This window comes from Entelurus aequoreus, linkage group LG15 (assembly GCF_033978785.1).
Source record: "Entelurus aequoreus isolate RoL-2023_Sb linkage group LG15, RoL_Eaeq_v1.1, whole genome shotgun sequence".
NCBI lineage: Eukaryota > Metazoa > Chordata > Actinopteri > Syngnathiformes > Syngnathidae > Entelurus > Entelurus aequoreus.
In genome coordinates this window covers 22,119,413-22,137,841 of record NC_084745.1, presented here as the reverse complement: position 1 = coordinate 22,137,841, position 18,429 = coordinate 22,119,413, and the positions used below count along the sequence as shown (strand labels likewise).

The 18,429-nt window shown below is 39.6% G+C and overlaps 1 protein-coding gene across 1 annotated transcript in view; it reads left to right on the top strand.

Moving 5' to 3' along the window:
• The window catches only part of stau2 (staufen double-stranded RNA binding protein 2), a 412,795-nt gene extending 394,634 nt beyond the window's left edge, over window positions 1-18,161 (top strand). Inside the window, exons 14-15 of the mRNA XM_062021077.1 lie at window positions 11,185-11,250; window positions 17,055-18,161. Coding sequence (XP_061877061.1) covers window positions 11,185-11,250; window positions 17,055-17,090 — 102 coding nt within the window. The 3' untranslated portion in view covers window positions 17,091-18,161. The remainder of the gene's footprint in view (window positions 1-11,184; window positions 11,251-17,054) is intronic.
• The last annotated feature ends 268 nt before the right edge of the window (window positions 18,162-18,429 follow it).

Here is an 18,429-nt window from a genome sequence, read left to right as displayed (position 1 = left end):
ATTAGTAAAAAACAGACGTCTTTGGAAAGTTTCTTTGTGAAGGGGAAAAGGCACAGTGAAGAGAGAGAACAGCCTACGACTTCCAACAAAAAGAAAGCTTTTAACAGACAATACCAGGAGTCCTACTTCAACTATGGATTTATCGCATCAGGTGATTCCCACGCACCGAGCCCGCTCTGCATAATATGCGGCGACCAACTCTCTAATGAGGCAATGAAGCCTTCAAAACTGCTTTGCCACTTAGAGACCAAGCACCCTGGATTAAAAGACAAGCCCCTGGAGTATTTTGAAAGAAAAAAACGTGAACATGAAAAACAGAAGAAATTACTGAGGGACACCACATCAGTAAATGAGAATGCACTGAGAGCATCATACTTAGTGGCTAATTGTATTGCTAAGGCTAAAAGCCATTCACTATTGGTGAAGAATTCCTGCCGCTAAAGACATTTGCCATCAACTTTTAGGAGAGGCTGCTGTTAAGAAGATATCACAGGTGCCTCTGTCGGCTAGCACCGTGACTCGGCGCGTTGAGGAAATAGCCGAAGACATTGAGACACAATTGTTAGAGAGGATTGATAAATCACCGCGGTACGCACTCCAGGTTGACGAATCTACAGATGTTGACAACAAGGCAATACTACTTGTTTATGTGCAATATATTTATCAGGAGGATGAGGATATGTTACAGTATATGCACTAATGTTGCCAACCAACACCACAGCCGCAGAACTGTTCAAGTCGCTGGATGGTTACATGTCAGGAAAACTGAAATGGTCCTTTTGTGTCGGCATATGCACCGACGGAGCTGCTGCTATGTCTGGATTAACTACTCGGATTAAGGAGGTTGCACCTGAGTGTAAATCCATGCATTGTATCATTCACAGGGAAATGCTTGCAAGCAGAAAAATGCCACCGGAATTAAACAGCGTATTGAATGATGTTGTTAAAGTTATTAACCACATCAAAGCACACGCACTTAACTCGCGCCTGTTTGAGCAGCTGTGTGAGGAGATGGACGTGGAGCACAGACGCCTTCTCTTATACACAGAAATAAGATGGTTATCCCGTGGGAAATCACTGGCCAGAGTATTTGAATTACGAGAGCCACTGCAAAGATTTCTCTCAGAAAAGAAGTCACCGCTGGCAGAACATTTCAGTGACGAGGAATGGGTCGCAAAACTGGCTTAGTTATGCGACATATTCAGCTTGCTCAATGAACTCAATCTGTCACTTCAGGGAAAAATGACAACTGTATTTAAATTGGCAGATAAAGTAGCTGCATTTAAAATCAAACTGGATTTGTGGGCACGGCGTCTGAACAGAGGCATATTGGACATGTTTCAAACATTGGCGGGGATTTTGCGTGAGACTGAGCCTGCGCCTTCATTCACCAAGCTGCTGCACGATCACCTGTCTGTGCTTTTAAAAGAGTTTTAGCGCTACTTCCCAACTTCAAAAGACCCACGAACTGCCAAGGAATGGATCCGCGACCCAATTGTCAACAAAGCAGATGAATCCAGCATGTCTGTGCAAGAAGAAGATCAAATGCTGGAGATCGCAAATGACGGCAGCCTTAAAAGTGTATTTCAGACAAAAACTCTGCCTGTTTTCTGGATTAAATCATGGCAGAATACCCCGAGATCGCCACCACAGCACTGAAAATACTGTTGCCATTTCCAACATCGTATCTGTGTGAAGCAGGATTTTTTGCAGTGACAGCCACCAAAACAAAACAACGTAGCAGACTGGACATAAGCAACACACTTCGGGTGTCTTTGTCTCCCATTACCCCCAGTTGGGACCGTCTCCTTGCAGAGAAACAAGCGGTACGGTGAGTTAAAAATCTCATGCACTTTATATTCGTTTTTAATGTTGTATCTGCATCTTATTTTTAAGGCATGTAAACGTTACCATAGCAACGAAAATCAGAGCGTGTTTGGGCAGAGGGAGGTGAGGGAGAGGGGAGAGGAGGAGAGCTTGTGAGTCGACTCGGGCACACAAACATGCAGGAGGCTTATCTGACGGTTCAAACTGACAACTTTATTTCAGCTGTTGAAAAATAACATTCATAATGAAAGTAGTGTGGAATTGCTGGTTCTTGTCATTTATATATTTTTCCACTGGATTTTTTTATTTATGTAATGGACAGAGAGGAAGTTACCAGAGACTTTGATGTTATACTCATGTTATGTTGTTGGCGCAATGTGCTAATAAAGGTCCATATGAGTACACAGTGGATTCACGTTTATTATTTTAATTTTTTCATGACAAAAAAAAATCCCCCCCCTATGTAAAGCGCTTTGAGTCACTAGAGAAAAAGCGCTATATAAATATAATTCACACACACCATGTTAAGAAACTCGACTTCTGCTCCGCCATGATGTCTTGTTAGTAAACACAGACAGAACCCCCCCCCACACACACACACACACACACACACACACACAGCGCGCCTCTCTCTTCTCCCGCTTGAGAGACAGGAAGAATCAGAAGGACGACACTGCAACTATCCAATAAAACACACTCCGATCTTCTCACTTTCTAGCCGATACTATATAAAAAATAACGTAAAATAATTCAGTAACGCATCATGTAGTAACGGTAACTGTGTTACTGAATATAAAAAATAATGCGTTAGACTGCTAGTTACCGCCGAAAATAACGGCGTTACAGTAATGCGTTAGTCCCAACACTGCTTATAAATATGTTTTTTAATATTATTGTTCTAATAAACATGAAATAACACCCAAATTATAGTCATCTTTACACTCCTTTTACCCAATATAGTACGGTAGCCTTTAGTTTTTTCTGTTGTAATTACGGCATTAAATGGGAATCTGGAGGTTCCTCCAAGTGTCTTTGCTATGGCCGACGGCCGGCCCCTAAAACATGGCTGCGACGTGGAAATACTTCATCACATCCTGGGTGGTAATTGCTCTAAATTAGAATTTGGCTTAATGAGTGCTGAAACCACAGGCATAAAGTTGGTCAACTTGACACTCACAGCTAAACCAGTATCTGTGTTGTTGTCATTCCGTGTTAGCATTGCATGTCTGCGTTGTAATTCCACATAGATCATGTGAAAACGGTGTCGATGATGAAGAGTTCATCTCCACTTTGGCCGGACAGCTGATGATAACTGATGATTTATAGCATTTTCAGGTTGCCTAAAGTTCTGTGCCGACTCCAATGCTACTTCCAGCTGTTGTTGTTTAACATCGCTCGCGTTAATGATCACCAATGTGGAGATGTGTTATTGATCTGGCAGAAGATAAAGATAAAGTGTAAAACGTTGTTCAGCCAACAGTTAACTTGAGATTGTCACAGTGAAGACAAAGTAGCACCAAGATTGGCCGCCTATTGTTGTTAGCACTGTAACTGTTAACCCGGAAACGGAAATTGAGTTAGTGACATTTTTCGCAACATTGCCACAACATAATAGAAAATTAGACAAATACTGCACTGTAATACATGTAATACATAAATCAAAATAATACTTAATTTAGCTCATAAACTTAGAGAAGATGCTTTAAAAAATCTGCGATGCAGCAAAGCAGCAAAATTTGAAACGCAATGTAGTGAGGGATGACTGGTATTGACCATTTACTACATAACGCAGCAGTAGCAACACAAGACAGATCAGGGTTGTGTATTTCAAATTGACCTGTTATGCTTCGTGGAGATGTGGCAAGATGTAAAGTTTGAGTATTCGCTTAATTATTCTTGAAAACCGATGAATTCCCTTCTCTTCTATCTCTATCCTGTCGTGCGTTGTCCAAAACCAGTATGACTTTATCCGAACTGTCCTTATTGCTTCACTGTAACCCAGCAGTTCTGCAGTGAAAGCTGACACAGGAGTCCGATTTGTCTGGGTCAGAATGATCTAACAATCCATTAGATCCATCAGTCCGTTGCATCGCACTCCTGGGAAACGTGGCTTTTGTTTGGGTAAGCTGTTGATGGAATCAAAGCCTCTGTTGGGGAAGCCATTAACAGAGCAACATGCCCAGAAAATTGAGCCGCCCTTGTCAGTCCACATCAGGAGCTCGGCTATAGTTGCAAATCTGATCGGCGTCCCGTTTAACTGCTGCTCGTCCAAGCCTTTGAACTAGGAGCTGTTGGATGGATGAATGAGCCAATGTGTGAGGCAGGCACGGGGTGAGCGCGGGTTTGTTATCTGAAGTCTGAGTGAGGAAAGAGTAGGTGAAGAAGGACTAATGAGTATGCCTTCAGTATTTAAAGACATTGTGCTGGTGAGCAAGTTGAAATATTAGGAACGCCCAACTGAGTGATCCTTTACTCTAGTTTTTAAGTACAGTGGTACCTCAACTTACGAGTGCTCTTACTTACGAGTATTTGAGATATGGGCAGTTTTTCAGCTTTTTGTTATGCTTATACACTTGAGTTATGAGTAGGGATAGGAATTGATAGGATTTTACGATTCTGCTTTATGATTCGGCCCTTTATCGTTTCTCATTTGGAAAAAGAGAAATCAGTTGAGTAGCATCAACTTTGTGCAAGGGCCCACGGGTCCTCGGGAAAAAAATGTTTTTTTTAAAAAAACATAATAATAAAATAAATATTCTATTATAGTAATAAAATGTTTAGTAATATGTTGAACTTTTCTCTAATAAAAATGTAATGTTTATTTAGAAAATATACATATGAGCTGACCTCTCAAAAGTACATAAAGCCAATGACAAATACAAGCAAGGCAAGTCCAATAGAACTGTTCATTGTGCAATTTTGCAACCATCAACCATGAAAACGCGTCATTCATCAAAAGTTATCACATGCTGTATGCGCTGTTTCAGGTAGTATTTCATCCCTTTGACACAATATCCACTTTAAAAGTATTGTAAGTTGCCCTGTTGTCATCCTTTGAATAACTCTCCAGCAGTTGTGTCGCCGATCGACGCCGTACTTGGCGACGTCTTGCGCTGCCAAAGTAATCGATATGGGAATGGTTTACAAAATTGGTAAATGATTCCTGGGCATTTGATTTGGGTTGGCAGTGGTTGCTTCATAGCAATCATTTTGCCACACAATACCTGAATGCCAAGAAGGGGATTTTTTATTTTAATGACTGTCGCTGTTATTGACAGAAGGGTTGCTTGGTTGTTTTTTCATTACAGTAGGACAGAACCACCCTTGCCTATGCACGCCCTCCTCTTGTTGGTGGATGAATATTTGGGGTTTTGGCACCAACATATAGACTAAATCTGACAAGTCTAAGTCTACGAGCATGACTGATAAAGCCTGCTTGGATGTCAAAATGTATTCTAAGACAAACTGAACAGTCCGGTTGCGATCGATTGAATGCCCTGAGAATACAATGTCCTGAATGAAGGACTTGGCACGTCATACTGGTTAGCCTGACAGCAGCACTTGAAACTGTAGCCAGCCATTATGTTCAGGAAAATTAAATCAAAAATATGCACTTCCATCCCCTGCTACATTACAAGCAATATTTTAGCATATTTTGCACAAAATTAACAAAAAAATAAAATCATAGCTCATTTTGAAAAATAATAAAGTGACAAGTGACCAAAATTTACAATTTTAAAACATGTCAATGTTACTGTGTTAGGTCTATAAAAACGCACAATCCAGTGAATAATTTGTACTTTTTTCTGTGTATTGAGCACACAGACTGAACATGTTACAAACTGACTTAATACACTTAACTTGTTGCAGATGTTATTACAGCTCATTGTATTCATCTACTTTAATAATGTTATATAAAGAATGTAACACATACACAGTGTTTTAAAGATAAATAAAACAATATTATCAAGTTCTCAATAGTAGTTAAATCCAGGTGGTGGAGCGTCATAGAAAAAAAATGTGTCACCCAGGGTGGTCATGACAGCAAATAATTGAAAAGCCCAGCTGTAAACCATTGCTTGTAGTTTAATGTGTCTTTAAACAAGTGTCATCTTCTTACAAATGAATCTGGCCATTTTGGGTCAGTATAGATTATAAATTCATGTAATAATAATTTTTAGGAGGAGGGGAAAAAAACACATTTCTGATTCGGGAAACCAAAACAGTATTTAATCTACAACGTAATCAGAACCATAGAACATTCTCGACTATGATGTCAGAGCCTCAGACTAAACATAGCATGTTAATGTTGATGTCCAATGGCAGCTTCTGACGACAGTCCACCTTATCTCATTAGAACAATAATGCTTTCATTGACTGCCATTCCTGCAGATAGGCCCAGTATTTGTCCTAGGCAATGTGGCGCTTCTGGGCCATCGACTGGCTGCCTTAGCTTTTATGCCTGCCTGTCGTATATCAGCAGCTCAGCCACAGTCAAGCCTCTGATTTATGGCTGTTTATCTACACACACACACACACCTCCCCAGCCCCCCACCCCCCAATCCGAAAACAGATGGGCTTCAGCTATTTACCTAAGCAGAGAAAGGTCCCAAAAACGATTGAATTAATTCACCAAACAGGAAATTAGTTCTCATTACAATTTATTACTGACTTAATCAACGATTGGCGCGTCTGTTAGTTATCAGGTGTGAATATTGTAGATGGATGTCCTACTTGGACATTGCTGATCATTGTATGGTAACAAGGTGGCAAAGCATCTAAATATATTATTATGTTTGTACTGTAAACTAGTATTCAACCACTGAACCTCACAGAGTGTAGTAAAAATGTTCTAATAATGAATTATCTTAAGTCAAGTTAAAGCAGTACAACTCCTTAAACCTATTTTGCGGTGTTGTTGCAGAGCATTGCAGATTTTTTTTCATCAGTTTGATGGATAAAAGCCAGATTCTGACCTTTGCTTTCTTCAGTCATAAACTATCATTCCTGCTTTATGTTTCTCATCATTTTAAAGTTTTGGAACATTTTTTAACTCCAGCTCACATAGGATGGTTGGTATTCTCCTCCCTTGCTTATTGCATTCCATGCAGCAGCATACATGTTGGTTTTGGATATCTCCCAGCATATTCATCTTTTAGTAAAGACGTGCGGAAGTGTGTCTCCTCATGTGGAGTAAGCGTTTTGTCAGCGCAGTTTGTTACTGAGCATTACAGCTCACGCTGACCTAGGTGGTCCGTGCATTGCGGCTTGACTCATCCATTTGTCAAAGCTCACTCATCTGTTGAGCAAAACCACTAATTCCTTATCTCCATTCTGATGAAACATTAACTGAAATTAGGTTTTTTTAAGAACACATATGGATTGTAATTTATGAGGGGGAAATTAGTTATCGACATGAAAAAAAAACTTCATCTGAAGTCAGGCCATTTCCAAACGAACAGGGATATTTAAAAAAATGCACATTCCCCGCTGCGACTAATTGGCCATGACGCATTTGTAAAAAGGGAGCCATGAAAACGTGAAAACCAAAACAAATATGTTTAAAACTACAAATAAACTCTCGTCAGTCGCTTTTTTGTATTTTATTTATATGTCACAAAACAGACCACCTGTGGGTGCTTTTAGATAGGGGAGGGTCCCAGAGCAGCACCTGGTGCTCGTTGAGAAGAGCGTTACGTGCTTTGATGTCAGTCTCCAAAAGTCTCCTCTAGATTTCTCACAAGTCGCTTTAAAAAAAAAAAAAAACAGAATATAAAAAGGTTTAATTACTCTAAGGGTGTCTTAGAATAGTCGACTATTCAATTATTCGATTTGTAGTTGTGGACAATCAACCTCGCAGTCGAATAGTCGGACATTGAACGCCCCTCCACAGTGCTCAACGCCCCCCGTGTACACTGTGCGTTGGAGGATGTTGCGAGACGGGGGCCCGATGGGACCACGGCCCCGTCACACATTTTTACATGTTGTGCCACTGCGCCCGCATGCCTCATGGGATTCGCTAAAAATTGTACCAGATCGCTCAGGCAGAAATTCTCCCTCACTGCTCCCCCTGGCAACGATAATGATCCTTACGCTGGTTCACCTAAAGAAACTTTGTTACGACTTTTACTTCCTTTAGATCAGGGGTGCCCAAAGTGGCAGCCAGTTTTGGCCCACCAAGTCGTTGCTTCTCAGTATAATTCAGATTCATATGGACCTTTTTTAAGCTCACAATCATTGAGAGCATGCCCACATGGTTATCTATCTATGTTATTCATCTATGCTACTTTATATATGGCGGTGGTATGAAGCTAAACCCTTCACTTATGGTGCTACTCTACGCTTAAAATCGCAGTATTTGGCTCGCAGCCCTTTGGCACATTTTTCACTGTGGCCCCTGGAGGCAAAAGGTTTACGCATCTCCACTTTGGATAGTCAAGTTTAAACATCTTTTCAGCACTTTGCCAGAACTGAAGCCAACCCCAGTGGGACAGATCCAATGACCGCGCTAAACCTACCCAAATCTCACAATCCAATCTCTCTCTTGAGTGTTTTAGCCTTTTTGAGGTAGAAAAACTTGAAAATGAGCTCTGTTTATTTATGGGGATCACAATTAGCGGTCTTACATACAAAAAAACTATGATCAATGAAATCTAACAAATCACAGTCGACTGTAAAAATCCTTAGTCGAAGACAGCCCTAGATTACTCGGTAAATATAGTGACAAAGTCTCTAAATTGGCAATAAGCCTTCTTATTCTTTGGCAGACCAGGTGACTTACAATGTGTCTGTGAGCAAGGGAGAAACAGGTACGCCAAATCTATTGTTGTCAGGCTATGACAAAATATGAATGTATCATTGGGAAACTCTGCATTTCCTATGACACAAACCAAGTTATAACACAAACACTCAAAGCGACGTTTCTGAAAGTAAACACCTCAGCCATAGTTTTTCAAAAGCTCCGTTTTTAATGACAAAAACCTACATTTGTATGTGAGAAGAGAAACATAAGCATGTTTTTAAAAATATTCAGATTCGCCTGGACATGGCCTTAGAGTGATGTTAATTATGTTAAATGTGCTCCACCAGGCGGAGCCCCGGTGGTGTCAGCTCCAGTGGGAGATGTATTCTCTTACTACACCCTCCCAACTCCAGCACCAACTCAGTTAGGAACTGTGAAAATGCAAGCTCATCTGGACCTGCTCATTCTAATAGAGAAAGGATGTGTGTCATGACAGAACCTGGACAACATCAGATGGGCCCCGTTTATCTTGGCACACTTAAAGAGCCCGTTTCAAGAAGTGGCCCTCAAGTGGTTTTAATTTGTGGTTCAGCTCAGTGGCTAGCCAATAGGGAGCTTGCTGTCAATCCAGGAGAAGATTATTATTTGTTTAATGACATGCAAATCCTAATCTAAATGTTATTTACACTGAAAACTAAAACACCTTTGACTGTTTTTTCATCATTAAAACTTAGAGTATGTGTTTTACTACAACATAGTAAAACAAAGTTATTATTAATCAATAAGGATCTGCGAAAACACTGTCATACGCATGCCAGGCCAGTAGTAGGCGCTGAAATGTTGCAGTAGAATTAAAAGCAAAAACACTAGTACAAAGCTGCCACTACTATATTCACTATACTATCGAGTTATTTTTGATGAAAGCTAAAACGACACTTGATTCTCAGTTTTCAGTTAAGAACAGTTATGTAAATGTCTCTTTCCCCACGGACCCCGGGGGAATATGCTTTATCAGTATCATGCTACAAACCCCACTTCTAAAAGCTGTGCATTACAAAACATGCTCATTGTACCCATTTATTCTTACTTCCTCATTTTGTCAAAAAAGAAATCAGCATTGTTGTTTTGTAGGTTAAAGTGTTTTATATATTATGCTCCTTGGATGGATGGATTATTAATTGAGTTTATTTAATTCTGTGTTCCAGTATCAAATGGTTCTAGTAGGTCAAAAATGTTTTGAAGTTTAAATAAGGATTTAAAAAACAAAAATCATTTCAGGCAAATTGATGCACTTTTCTGTTGTACACTAAAATCAATGGCAATAATTATTCTTTTTTGTAGGTTGATCTATAATTCTTTCTTTTTTTCAATGTCAATGATACATGGTTATGCAGAGGTGTACTTATAACAATTTTATAGACAAATGGTACTACTTATAGTCGTGGCAGAGAGTGGGTGGGGGAGTGTGCAACTTTTTTTTTTTTTCTTAGGTGGGTGTAACGGAAAAAAATTGAGAAGCACTGCCCTATATTAAAGTGTGTATAGTTCTTACTTTTTATGTAATGTTCTTGAAAAATGTAAAATAAATATATATTTACATTGATGCAATACTCTGGAAATAATAGAGATATGATATGGAAAAATCTGATATTTTGGTGCAAATAGTTTTATAATATTTTTTATTGGCCCTTGGCATATTGTAAAAACTGAATGAATTATTTTTTAGATACAATAGTGGATATTACAGTAATTGGTCACCTGAACCACAAAGCTAAAATGTGAATGTTTGTGATTCAGGTGACCAATTACTGTAATATCCAGTATTGTATCTAAAAAAAAAATGTTTTTAATTTTTTCATTTTCATGATCTCATTAATATGACTTCTTGTATTAATATTATATTTAGTGAGAAGCTGTATAAGGCTGAGAATGAATCATTTTGTTGTACTAGGTCACTGAATGGTCGGTCTCCCGTACCAAAGTTGGTACAGCGGAACATGCAACAAAGACGAGTTGTATAATCAATACATGGTTATTGAGCTCCACTTAGGCTTATTTAACTCTGTTACTTATATTGCACTAACAGCCATGCAGTTTCAATAAAACAGTGTTGTTACGAAGTGATTGCGCAACAATGGTAATTGTGTGAAATTGTTTAAATTGTTCTTTGCTCAGAATCCATGCACAATCTGTCCACCTTGGGAAAGGTCTGCACTCTCCTGAGCAATGCCGACAAAATGTGCTTGAATTCTTCAGGTGTAGGATTAAATCTTCCTTTTTAATGTTACTTTAAAAAACGCTGCTGTTTCTTTAGGTGTGAGCATCACGAATAGAGATGCCTCTTGCTCATACTGACTTGGCAGCAAGAACATAAAGTGGAAATGTTAAGCCAATAGTGCTAGACAAACAATGAGAGCAGAGAAGCCAAAGACAACAGAAAGTGAAGGGAAAGTGTCCTGCTGGCATTGTCTTTCCCAGAGTTAAGTGTTATTTGAAAAGCAGCTGAAGGGTGACACTCACTATCCTACTCAATCGCATGCTTCCTCCCTCCTCACTCACTTGACCATCTGTTGTTCTCTCTCTCTCTGTGTCTCTCTCTCTCTGTTCGTTCTCAGGCTGCTCTAAGTGCCTTGAAACAGCTGTCGGAGCAGGGACTGGATCCGGTGGACAGCGCTGTCAAGGTACGGCGCATCACACCGCCTTCGTCCAGCGTTGATGATCTGTCCAATCAGAGCAGCTCTAGTGAGGTGTCAGCATTACACTCATCCTGTCAGGAAATCAACAGTTAACCACCTGCAAACCAGCTTCCTCTAAAGTGGACATTTGTGTTTGGTCAATTTCTTTTGTTAGGGTTACAAATTGAAGAAAAAATGGCCTTTAAAACACAAATGTCCACTGCAGAGGGAGCTGTCTTTCAGGAGGATATACTTTTAGATGGTCTCATTCCACATAGCTTCTATCTTTCTCAAACTCCTCCTTGGTGAGCATTATAGCAAAGTATAAGAGGAAATCCCTGCCCATTATTTTTTTAAATGTTTTTTTAGAAGTTGTGCCGTGGGAAAAAAAACGGGGAAATCGGGCAGGGCTGTTATCAAATAGCAGAGGAAAGGAAGAAAGAGAGGAAAGACGGCTTCATTTACGTCATCGGAGAAAGGGAAAATATGTCTGCCATTACTCTCTGTGCCTGGGCAGTTCATCAATCATCTCTCAACCTCTCACAAAGTCAGTTAGTGACACTAGCCACGTGTACATGGGCAAAATTTGATAAATCTAATCATAGTTCGGATTAGAATGTTACTGTGTGCATGGAGCCTGAAAAAAATTATCTGATTATGATGTGCGTTTTCATGCATCACACCTTAAATCGGAATACTTTATTTTGACATGTGCAGAACATACCTTAAAGAAAAGTAGAAGGAGCAATGACTGGCACTGTAAGCAAACATGGCTATGTGCATTTCTGCTTTCCCCGAGGTTGTCACGTTATTTATTTATCAATCTTTCTTTCTGTTCGCTACTTTTGTTTTACCTCTCTTTTAGAAATGTAACTGTTCTGTGCCCTCCAGACCATACTTTTGTTTTTGCTAGTCTCGATTTTAGAGCAACAAACTCAACAGTATATAACGCTACTTCTGTACATGTTGAATGGGGGAGACAGCAGAAAGACAATCGCTTTATTCCAAGACTATTCATTTTAGTCCTCCCTCCACCACCAAAGTATGGCTAACGTCACAGACATGTTCAGTAAAGGATCATTTTGACCCAAACTTCGCTCCAATCTGACAAATGACTTTTGGCATAAACCACCCGTCTCGATCTAAAGGAAATTTTAATCCAAATGTGAGTGATCCGGTCAGAATATTCCGAGTGGCGTGTTTACATGAAGCATTTTTTTCCGATTAGGCTTTTAATCCGATTAATTATGTCCATGTACACATAGTTAATGTGGCATTCTTGCAAATAAAATACAGCCTTAACACTATTCATACCGCAATGGAGGTCACTATTGAGTGACCTCCATTAGACTAGAATTATCTAGTATCTCTGTTTTATTTTTAATGTGCTGGTTATCATTGATAACTGGCGGGAGGAGCGATCGCATTAATTATAACACACATACTGTACATCTGTGCATGTGCCAGTGTGTGACCAAACTTGCCCTACGTTGTGTTTAATTTCTATCATGCAAAGTGGCGGTTATCGTCCACAACTGGTGGGAGGACTGATCGTATTAATTATATCACATATCTATATTTTTTGTTTACAATGCCAGGGTTTTCCCTAGACTGCCAAGATACCTGTGGCAGGGGGGGCGTGGTTATGGGTGTGGTCACCATGACATCATTGCATAATTTTATATGATCATGTAATATATTTATTTAAAAAGACACAAAAAAATGTAGACATACATTTACAAACAAATGTGTTATAAATAATTAGTATTAACGTAACCCATAACACATATTTTCTTTTATCGTTTTGCCATATTTTCAATTGTTGTTGCTTATTGTACAATATACTTTGAGATTTGTTTTCAAGTATCTGTAGACTTTTAATTATTTTTTTATTAAAAACAACTATCAACAAATTTAGCATCTTCTTCGGGTGTTATTATAAAATGTACTCGTTTAGAGATTACTTCTGTCCCTCGATGTCCCAGACGAAAGAGGCGAGCTGCAGTCAGCATGACTTCACACTTGCTTCGTGCTGTTGCTCCAGTTACACTGTCTCTTCTTAAAAGTGTCCTCTTAATATTTGCACATTTTGTAGACCGCTGTCAGCGGGTATATCTGCGATATATTCAAATTACGTCCACATTGCAGACATGCTGACAACGCTCCAGACAATCGGGTGCATTTTGTTTACATCCGGTTTTGGCAGCGCAGTTTTTGGTAATCAAAGTCTTTTTCCGGTGGTCGAGTTTTCGGGACATCACTTGTCAATAGTGTACAAATAATAGGCTGTATGTATCAATTCATACTGTAACGACCAGCTGGTGTTAATGTTTTATGTTTTGATGTCAGTTTTTCCCATGTTTGCAAACACACCATCTTTGCCTGAAAGTCGATTGGCTGAGAATGAGGAAGTGTTGTTGTGTGTCTGGGGAAGCGCGGACTCATTGAGACGAAAGTGTAATGTTGTGTCTCAGCCTCTGGATGTGTAACCAAAACAATCGGCTCCAGCCAAGGTCTTGGTCACATTCTACCCACTGTGACTTGAAGATTAGGTACACACATTATTGTGCCTACGAGTAATAATGAATCCACGGGTGTCAAACTCAAGCCTGGTCTGTCCTGAAAATAATATGCGTCCATAAAGCACTTTAGTTATCCACCAACCTGTTTGTAAAAAAATATATAAAAATGCATAGGCAGTTGTGTAATGGGGCTAATATATGTTTATATTCACTTCACTGTTACAAGCGGCCCTCAATGAAAATGAGTTTGACACCCCTGAGTAGGTATTCATTTTGACTTATTAAAACATAGTAAGTGTCTATATTAGCTATATTAGCCTACTATCAAAATTACTTTAAAAGTCTTATGTAAGTGTAATAATGAAGGCAACACATGATGTGTCTATATTAGCTATATTAGCCTACTATCAAAGGCTGACGCAAATCTTTGTTGAAAGGAATGTTGTAATTTTCTTTTTTTTTCGACACATTTTTGCAACATTGGAAATCATTAGTAAAATGGAGGCTTCTCAGAGGGTGAGATAACGCCTGGAAATGACTGTCTTAGAATGGCCACAGGTGTGTCCAAGTTTAAGGAAACGGCAGGCTGTCTTCTTCTAATGGATTTATTACAATCTTTGCAAGCTAGGTAACGTTTGCTGTGGTCTGGAACAACATGGCAAACAAACAACTATGAGAAACACAGCCAATATTACATACAGATAATGTGTCATGAGACATGCAAATACACAGTAAATTAAATACCGTATTTTCCGCACCATAAGCCGCACCTAAAAACCACAATTTTTCTCAAAAGCAGACAGTGCGGCTAATAACCCGGTGCGCCTTATATATGGATTAATATTCATATTTATTTTCATAAAGTTTAGGTCTCGCAACTACGGTAAACAGCCGCCATCTTTTTTCCCCGTAAAAGAGGAAGCGCTTCTTCTACGGTAAGCAACCGCCCCCATAGAAGAGGAAGCGCTTCTTCTTCTACTGTAAGCAACCGCCAAGGTGAGCACCCGCCCCCGTAGAAGAAGAAGCGCGCGGATATTACGTTTCATTTCATTTGTGTGTTTCTGTAAAGACAACAAAATGTCTCCTACTAAGAGACACGCGTACAAGGTTCCACTGACTTTTGATATTTATGTGAACCGCACTGTGGATACAACGGGAACACGTACGGTGAATATTCGCACCACAGGGAATGAGAAGTCGTCCTACTGTGGTTCTAGCTTGCCATGCTAACGGCCAGAAACTTCCACCCACGGTGATATTCAAAAGGAAGACCTTGCCAAAAGAGAACTTTCCAGCCGGCGTCATCATAAAGGCTAACTCGAAGGGATGGATGGATGAAGAAAAGATGAGCGAGTGGTTGATAGACGTTTACGCGAAGACACCGGGTGACTTTTTTCACGCAGCGCCGTTCCTGTTGATCTACGACTGCATGCGCGTCCACATCATCGATGGTGTCAAAAAACAAGTGAAGCACACCAAAGAAGAATAATTCGAGGGATTTGTGGATGAGTAATAACTTCAGAAAGTGAGCTTTAAATGTTTATTTTGTGTGTTGTGTGACCCTAACGTATGAGCAACGTTGAGTTATTGATGTTGCTATTGCTCTGCACTATTTTGAGTGTTACTATTTTTGTGATTGCACATTTGTACATTACATTTTGGGAGTGAACAGAGTTGTTAGAACGCTGGTTTGTAATATATTATTAAAGTTTGACTGACCTATCTGACTGTTTTGTTGACATTCCCTTTAGCGTAGCGTAGGTGCGGCTAATAGCACGGGGCGGCTAATAGGTAAACAAAGTTTTGAAATATTCCGTTCATTAAACGTGCGGCTAATAACGCCTTATGGTGCGGAAAATACGGTACACAGAGGTCATAAGTGAAGGAAATTAAATGATCTCAAATATACCTAAAAACGAGGCATAATGATGCAATATGTACATGCAGTTAGCCTAAATAGCATGTTAGCATTGATTAGCTTGCAGTCATGGATTGACCAAATATGCCTGATAAGCACTCCAGCAAATCAATAAAATCAACAAAGCTCACTTTTGTGCATTCACGCACAGCATAAAACGTTTGAAGGACAAAATGGGACAAAGAAGGAGTGGCATAAAACAGGTCTTTCTGTGGCAGCATCGGAGAAAGTTGTACATGTAAACAAACTATGGTGAGTTCAAGGATTGCTAAAACGGTGCTTGCCAAATACTCTCATCAGTGAAGCATGTTTGATATAAACAGTGGGATTTCTAACAATTAAGAAGGTTTGTGTCATGTTTGTCATCCTACAGAAAACATATTAAAACAAAAAATCATCTTATCTTTTTCCATTTCCACACATCTCTGGAAGAGGTCCAGGGAGCCACTAGGGCGGCGCTAAAGAGCTGCGGGTTGCTGACCCCCAAGTTAGAATATAAAATGATGCATTATTGACATCATATTAAATGCTTCATGATTTATGTTTGCCATTCTTTAAGAGAAATACAATCACTAGTAACTACTCCAAGCAATACAGTTAAAACTATACAGATTAAACATGTAGCAGGTAAAACACATGTTGTTAAAGATAAAACACAAATTATAGATTTTTGTAAATTCAGTCATTTTATTCAGTTATTTATTAAATTCAGTCATTAGTTTGCGTTACATGGGCAGTTTGAACTGCGCGAATAGTTAGGCACAAGCCAGCTGTGTGTGCGTCTACGTATTTACAGTATATGTGCACAGCAGGGGAGCTAGTTCACTACATTACTTTGAAATTCCTTGTGCAAGTATGGTTTATTTTATTTAAATGTTTGAAGGAAAGGTGGTAATACTAAAATGCCAACTTTGGCGAGGCTTGTTTTAAAACAGCGCTTGCAGCGTGGCGCTTCCGTGTTTAAAGTCACCTTTATCGGTAGTTTTGAATCCTAATTACCTCCATGTGCTTCACGCACCCTCTTTATTAACCAGTAGAAATGCCATTTTTTGCTAAATGTGTGTCTCATGATATGACGGAGCAGGGACAAAGGTAACAGGATGTGTCTCTAAAACAAATATGAACAAGGCCACTAAATAATACAGAGAGATAACTTCTCGTTATTGTTATTGTTCATGATGGACTTTGTTTTTAGCAAATGTCAGGGTGACTTTGTCAAAGATGTGTTCCTGTGAAAGTGTCAAAACACGAATGTGAAGTTGTTCTTAATTAGTAAGTAAACATTCTGTGACTCCTCATGTTGACAAAGGACAAGTGTTTGAACCACAATCTTTGGCCTTTTTTGGACTGCAACATGCTTTGTGTTACAGAGCACAGAAGCCTGCGGGAGGGAAGAAGGACATTAAACAGACTAACTCAGGCACCGCCACTTCTCAGGTCTGCACGGATTCAAAGGCTGTCGTCCAGGAGCGGACTCCCTCCTCTCCCTCGTGGGCACACAACCCCCCTAATCACCCCTTTGCCTGAGCCCAAAGTGTAACTAACCCAGCCCCTACCCTTACCCCATAGTAGCCACTGTACCCTGCATCACTTGTATCATGCAATAGGGTTGATGTGCACCGTATAAGTCCCCATTATCTGAAGTCTATGTGAAGACAACACTATCTCCACACATTAGTGATGAGTTCAGTCTTGGTTCATAAAAGAAACAAAACAACAAGCATATGATCTGCATGGTACTGTATGAAATGAAGGGAAGTCCAACGTGATTGTTGCCTCCGGATCAATATTCGTCGGTATGGTTAAATCAAATATGTACATCATGCCATTATAATACGAGAAAACATTTTAGAAGAGGGAAACCAACTTGTATCTTATTTGTTTTGAGGGGTATTCCGTTCATTTTAGTCTTTTGTTTTATTAATCTAACAATGCTTGAGTACTGTATTTAAAATTAACCAATGCCAGTGCTGTGAAAGTTCTAGTTGTTGTCTTCATATATAGTCACCCAGCTTACCTTGTATGCTGATTTACTGTAAGAAAAAAAAAAGAGTTCATCTATATCTATATGGATGTGTATGACTTTATTCCCAAAATTAACACACAATAATCTTTTTTTTTGGTTTATATGGACAGAAGGTGAAATGTGTTAGCAGTAGAAAGTTGGGCTGTCCTGTTTTGTGTCCTCACACTGGCAGGGCTTGACTGACAGTGGCAGCGAGGGGGCGGGGCCACTCCATGTTAGTTATTCTCTGTAGGTGGACCCCCTCCCCACTTTGTCACATCTACACTCATTGTGCGTGTCATATTGACCGATTGTAACATCAACTGGGTGCTTGTAATGCCTGCGTTGGTATGAGTGGCATTTTTGGGGGGCGGGGGAGAATCTGTCGCTTCCCTCAAGGAAGAAAAAAAAAAGAGTTCACCGAGCGACGTTGAGGATGGTGTTCTGTAAAAGGCTTTTTTTTTTTTTTTTTTTTTTTTAATTTGTATTTTTAAATAAACTCAAATGCAGTAAAAACACCCCATTTCATGTGGAAAACCTGTCTTGTCTTTTTTGTTGGTGCTTCTCAGGGGATGTATGCCCGATGGGAGAGTTAGAGAACAATACATAAAAATCCCACAAATAACCTTTTGACATTACAGTCATGCATGCATATAAAGAAATTAAATCAAACAAAAACTGATTAAAAAAGATTTTTCATGGCATCCGAAGGTGATGAGGTGGGGGGGGCCATACTTGCC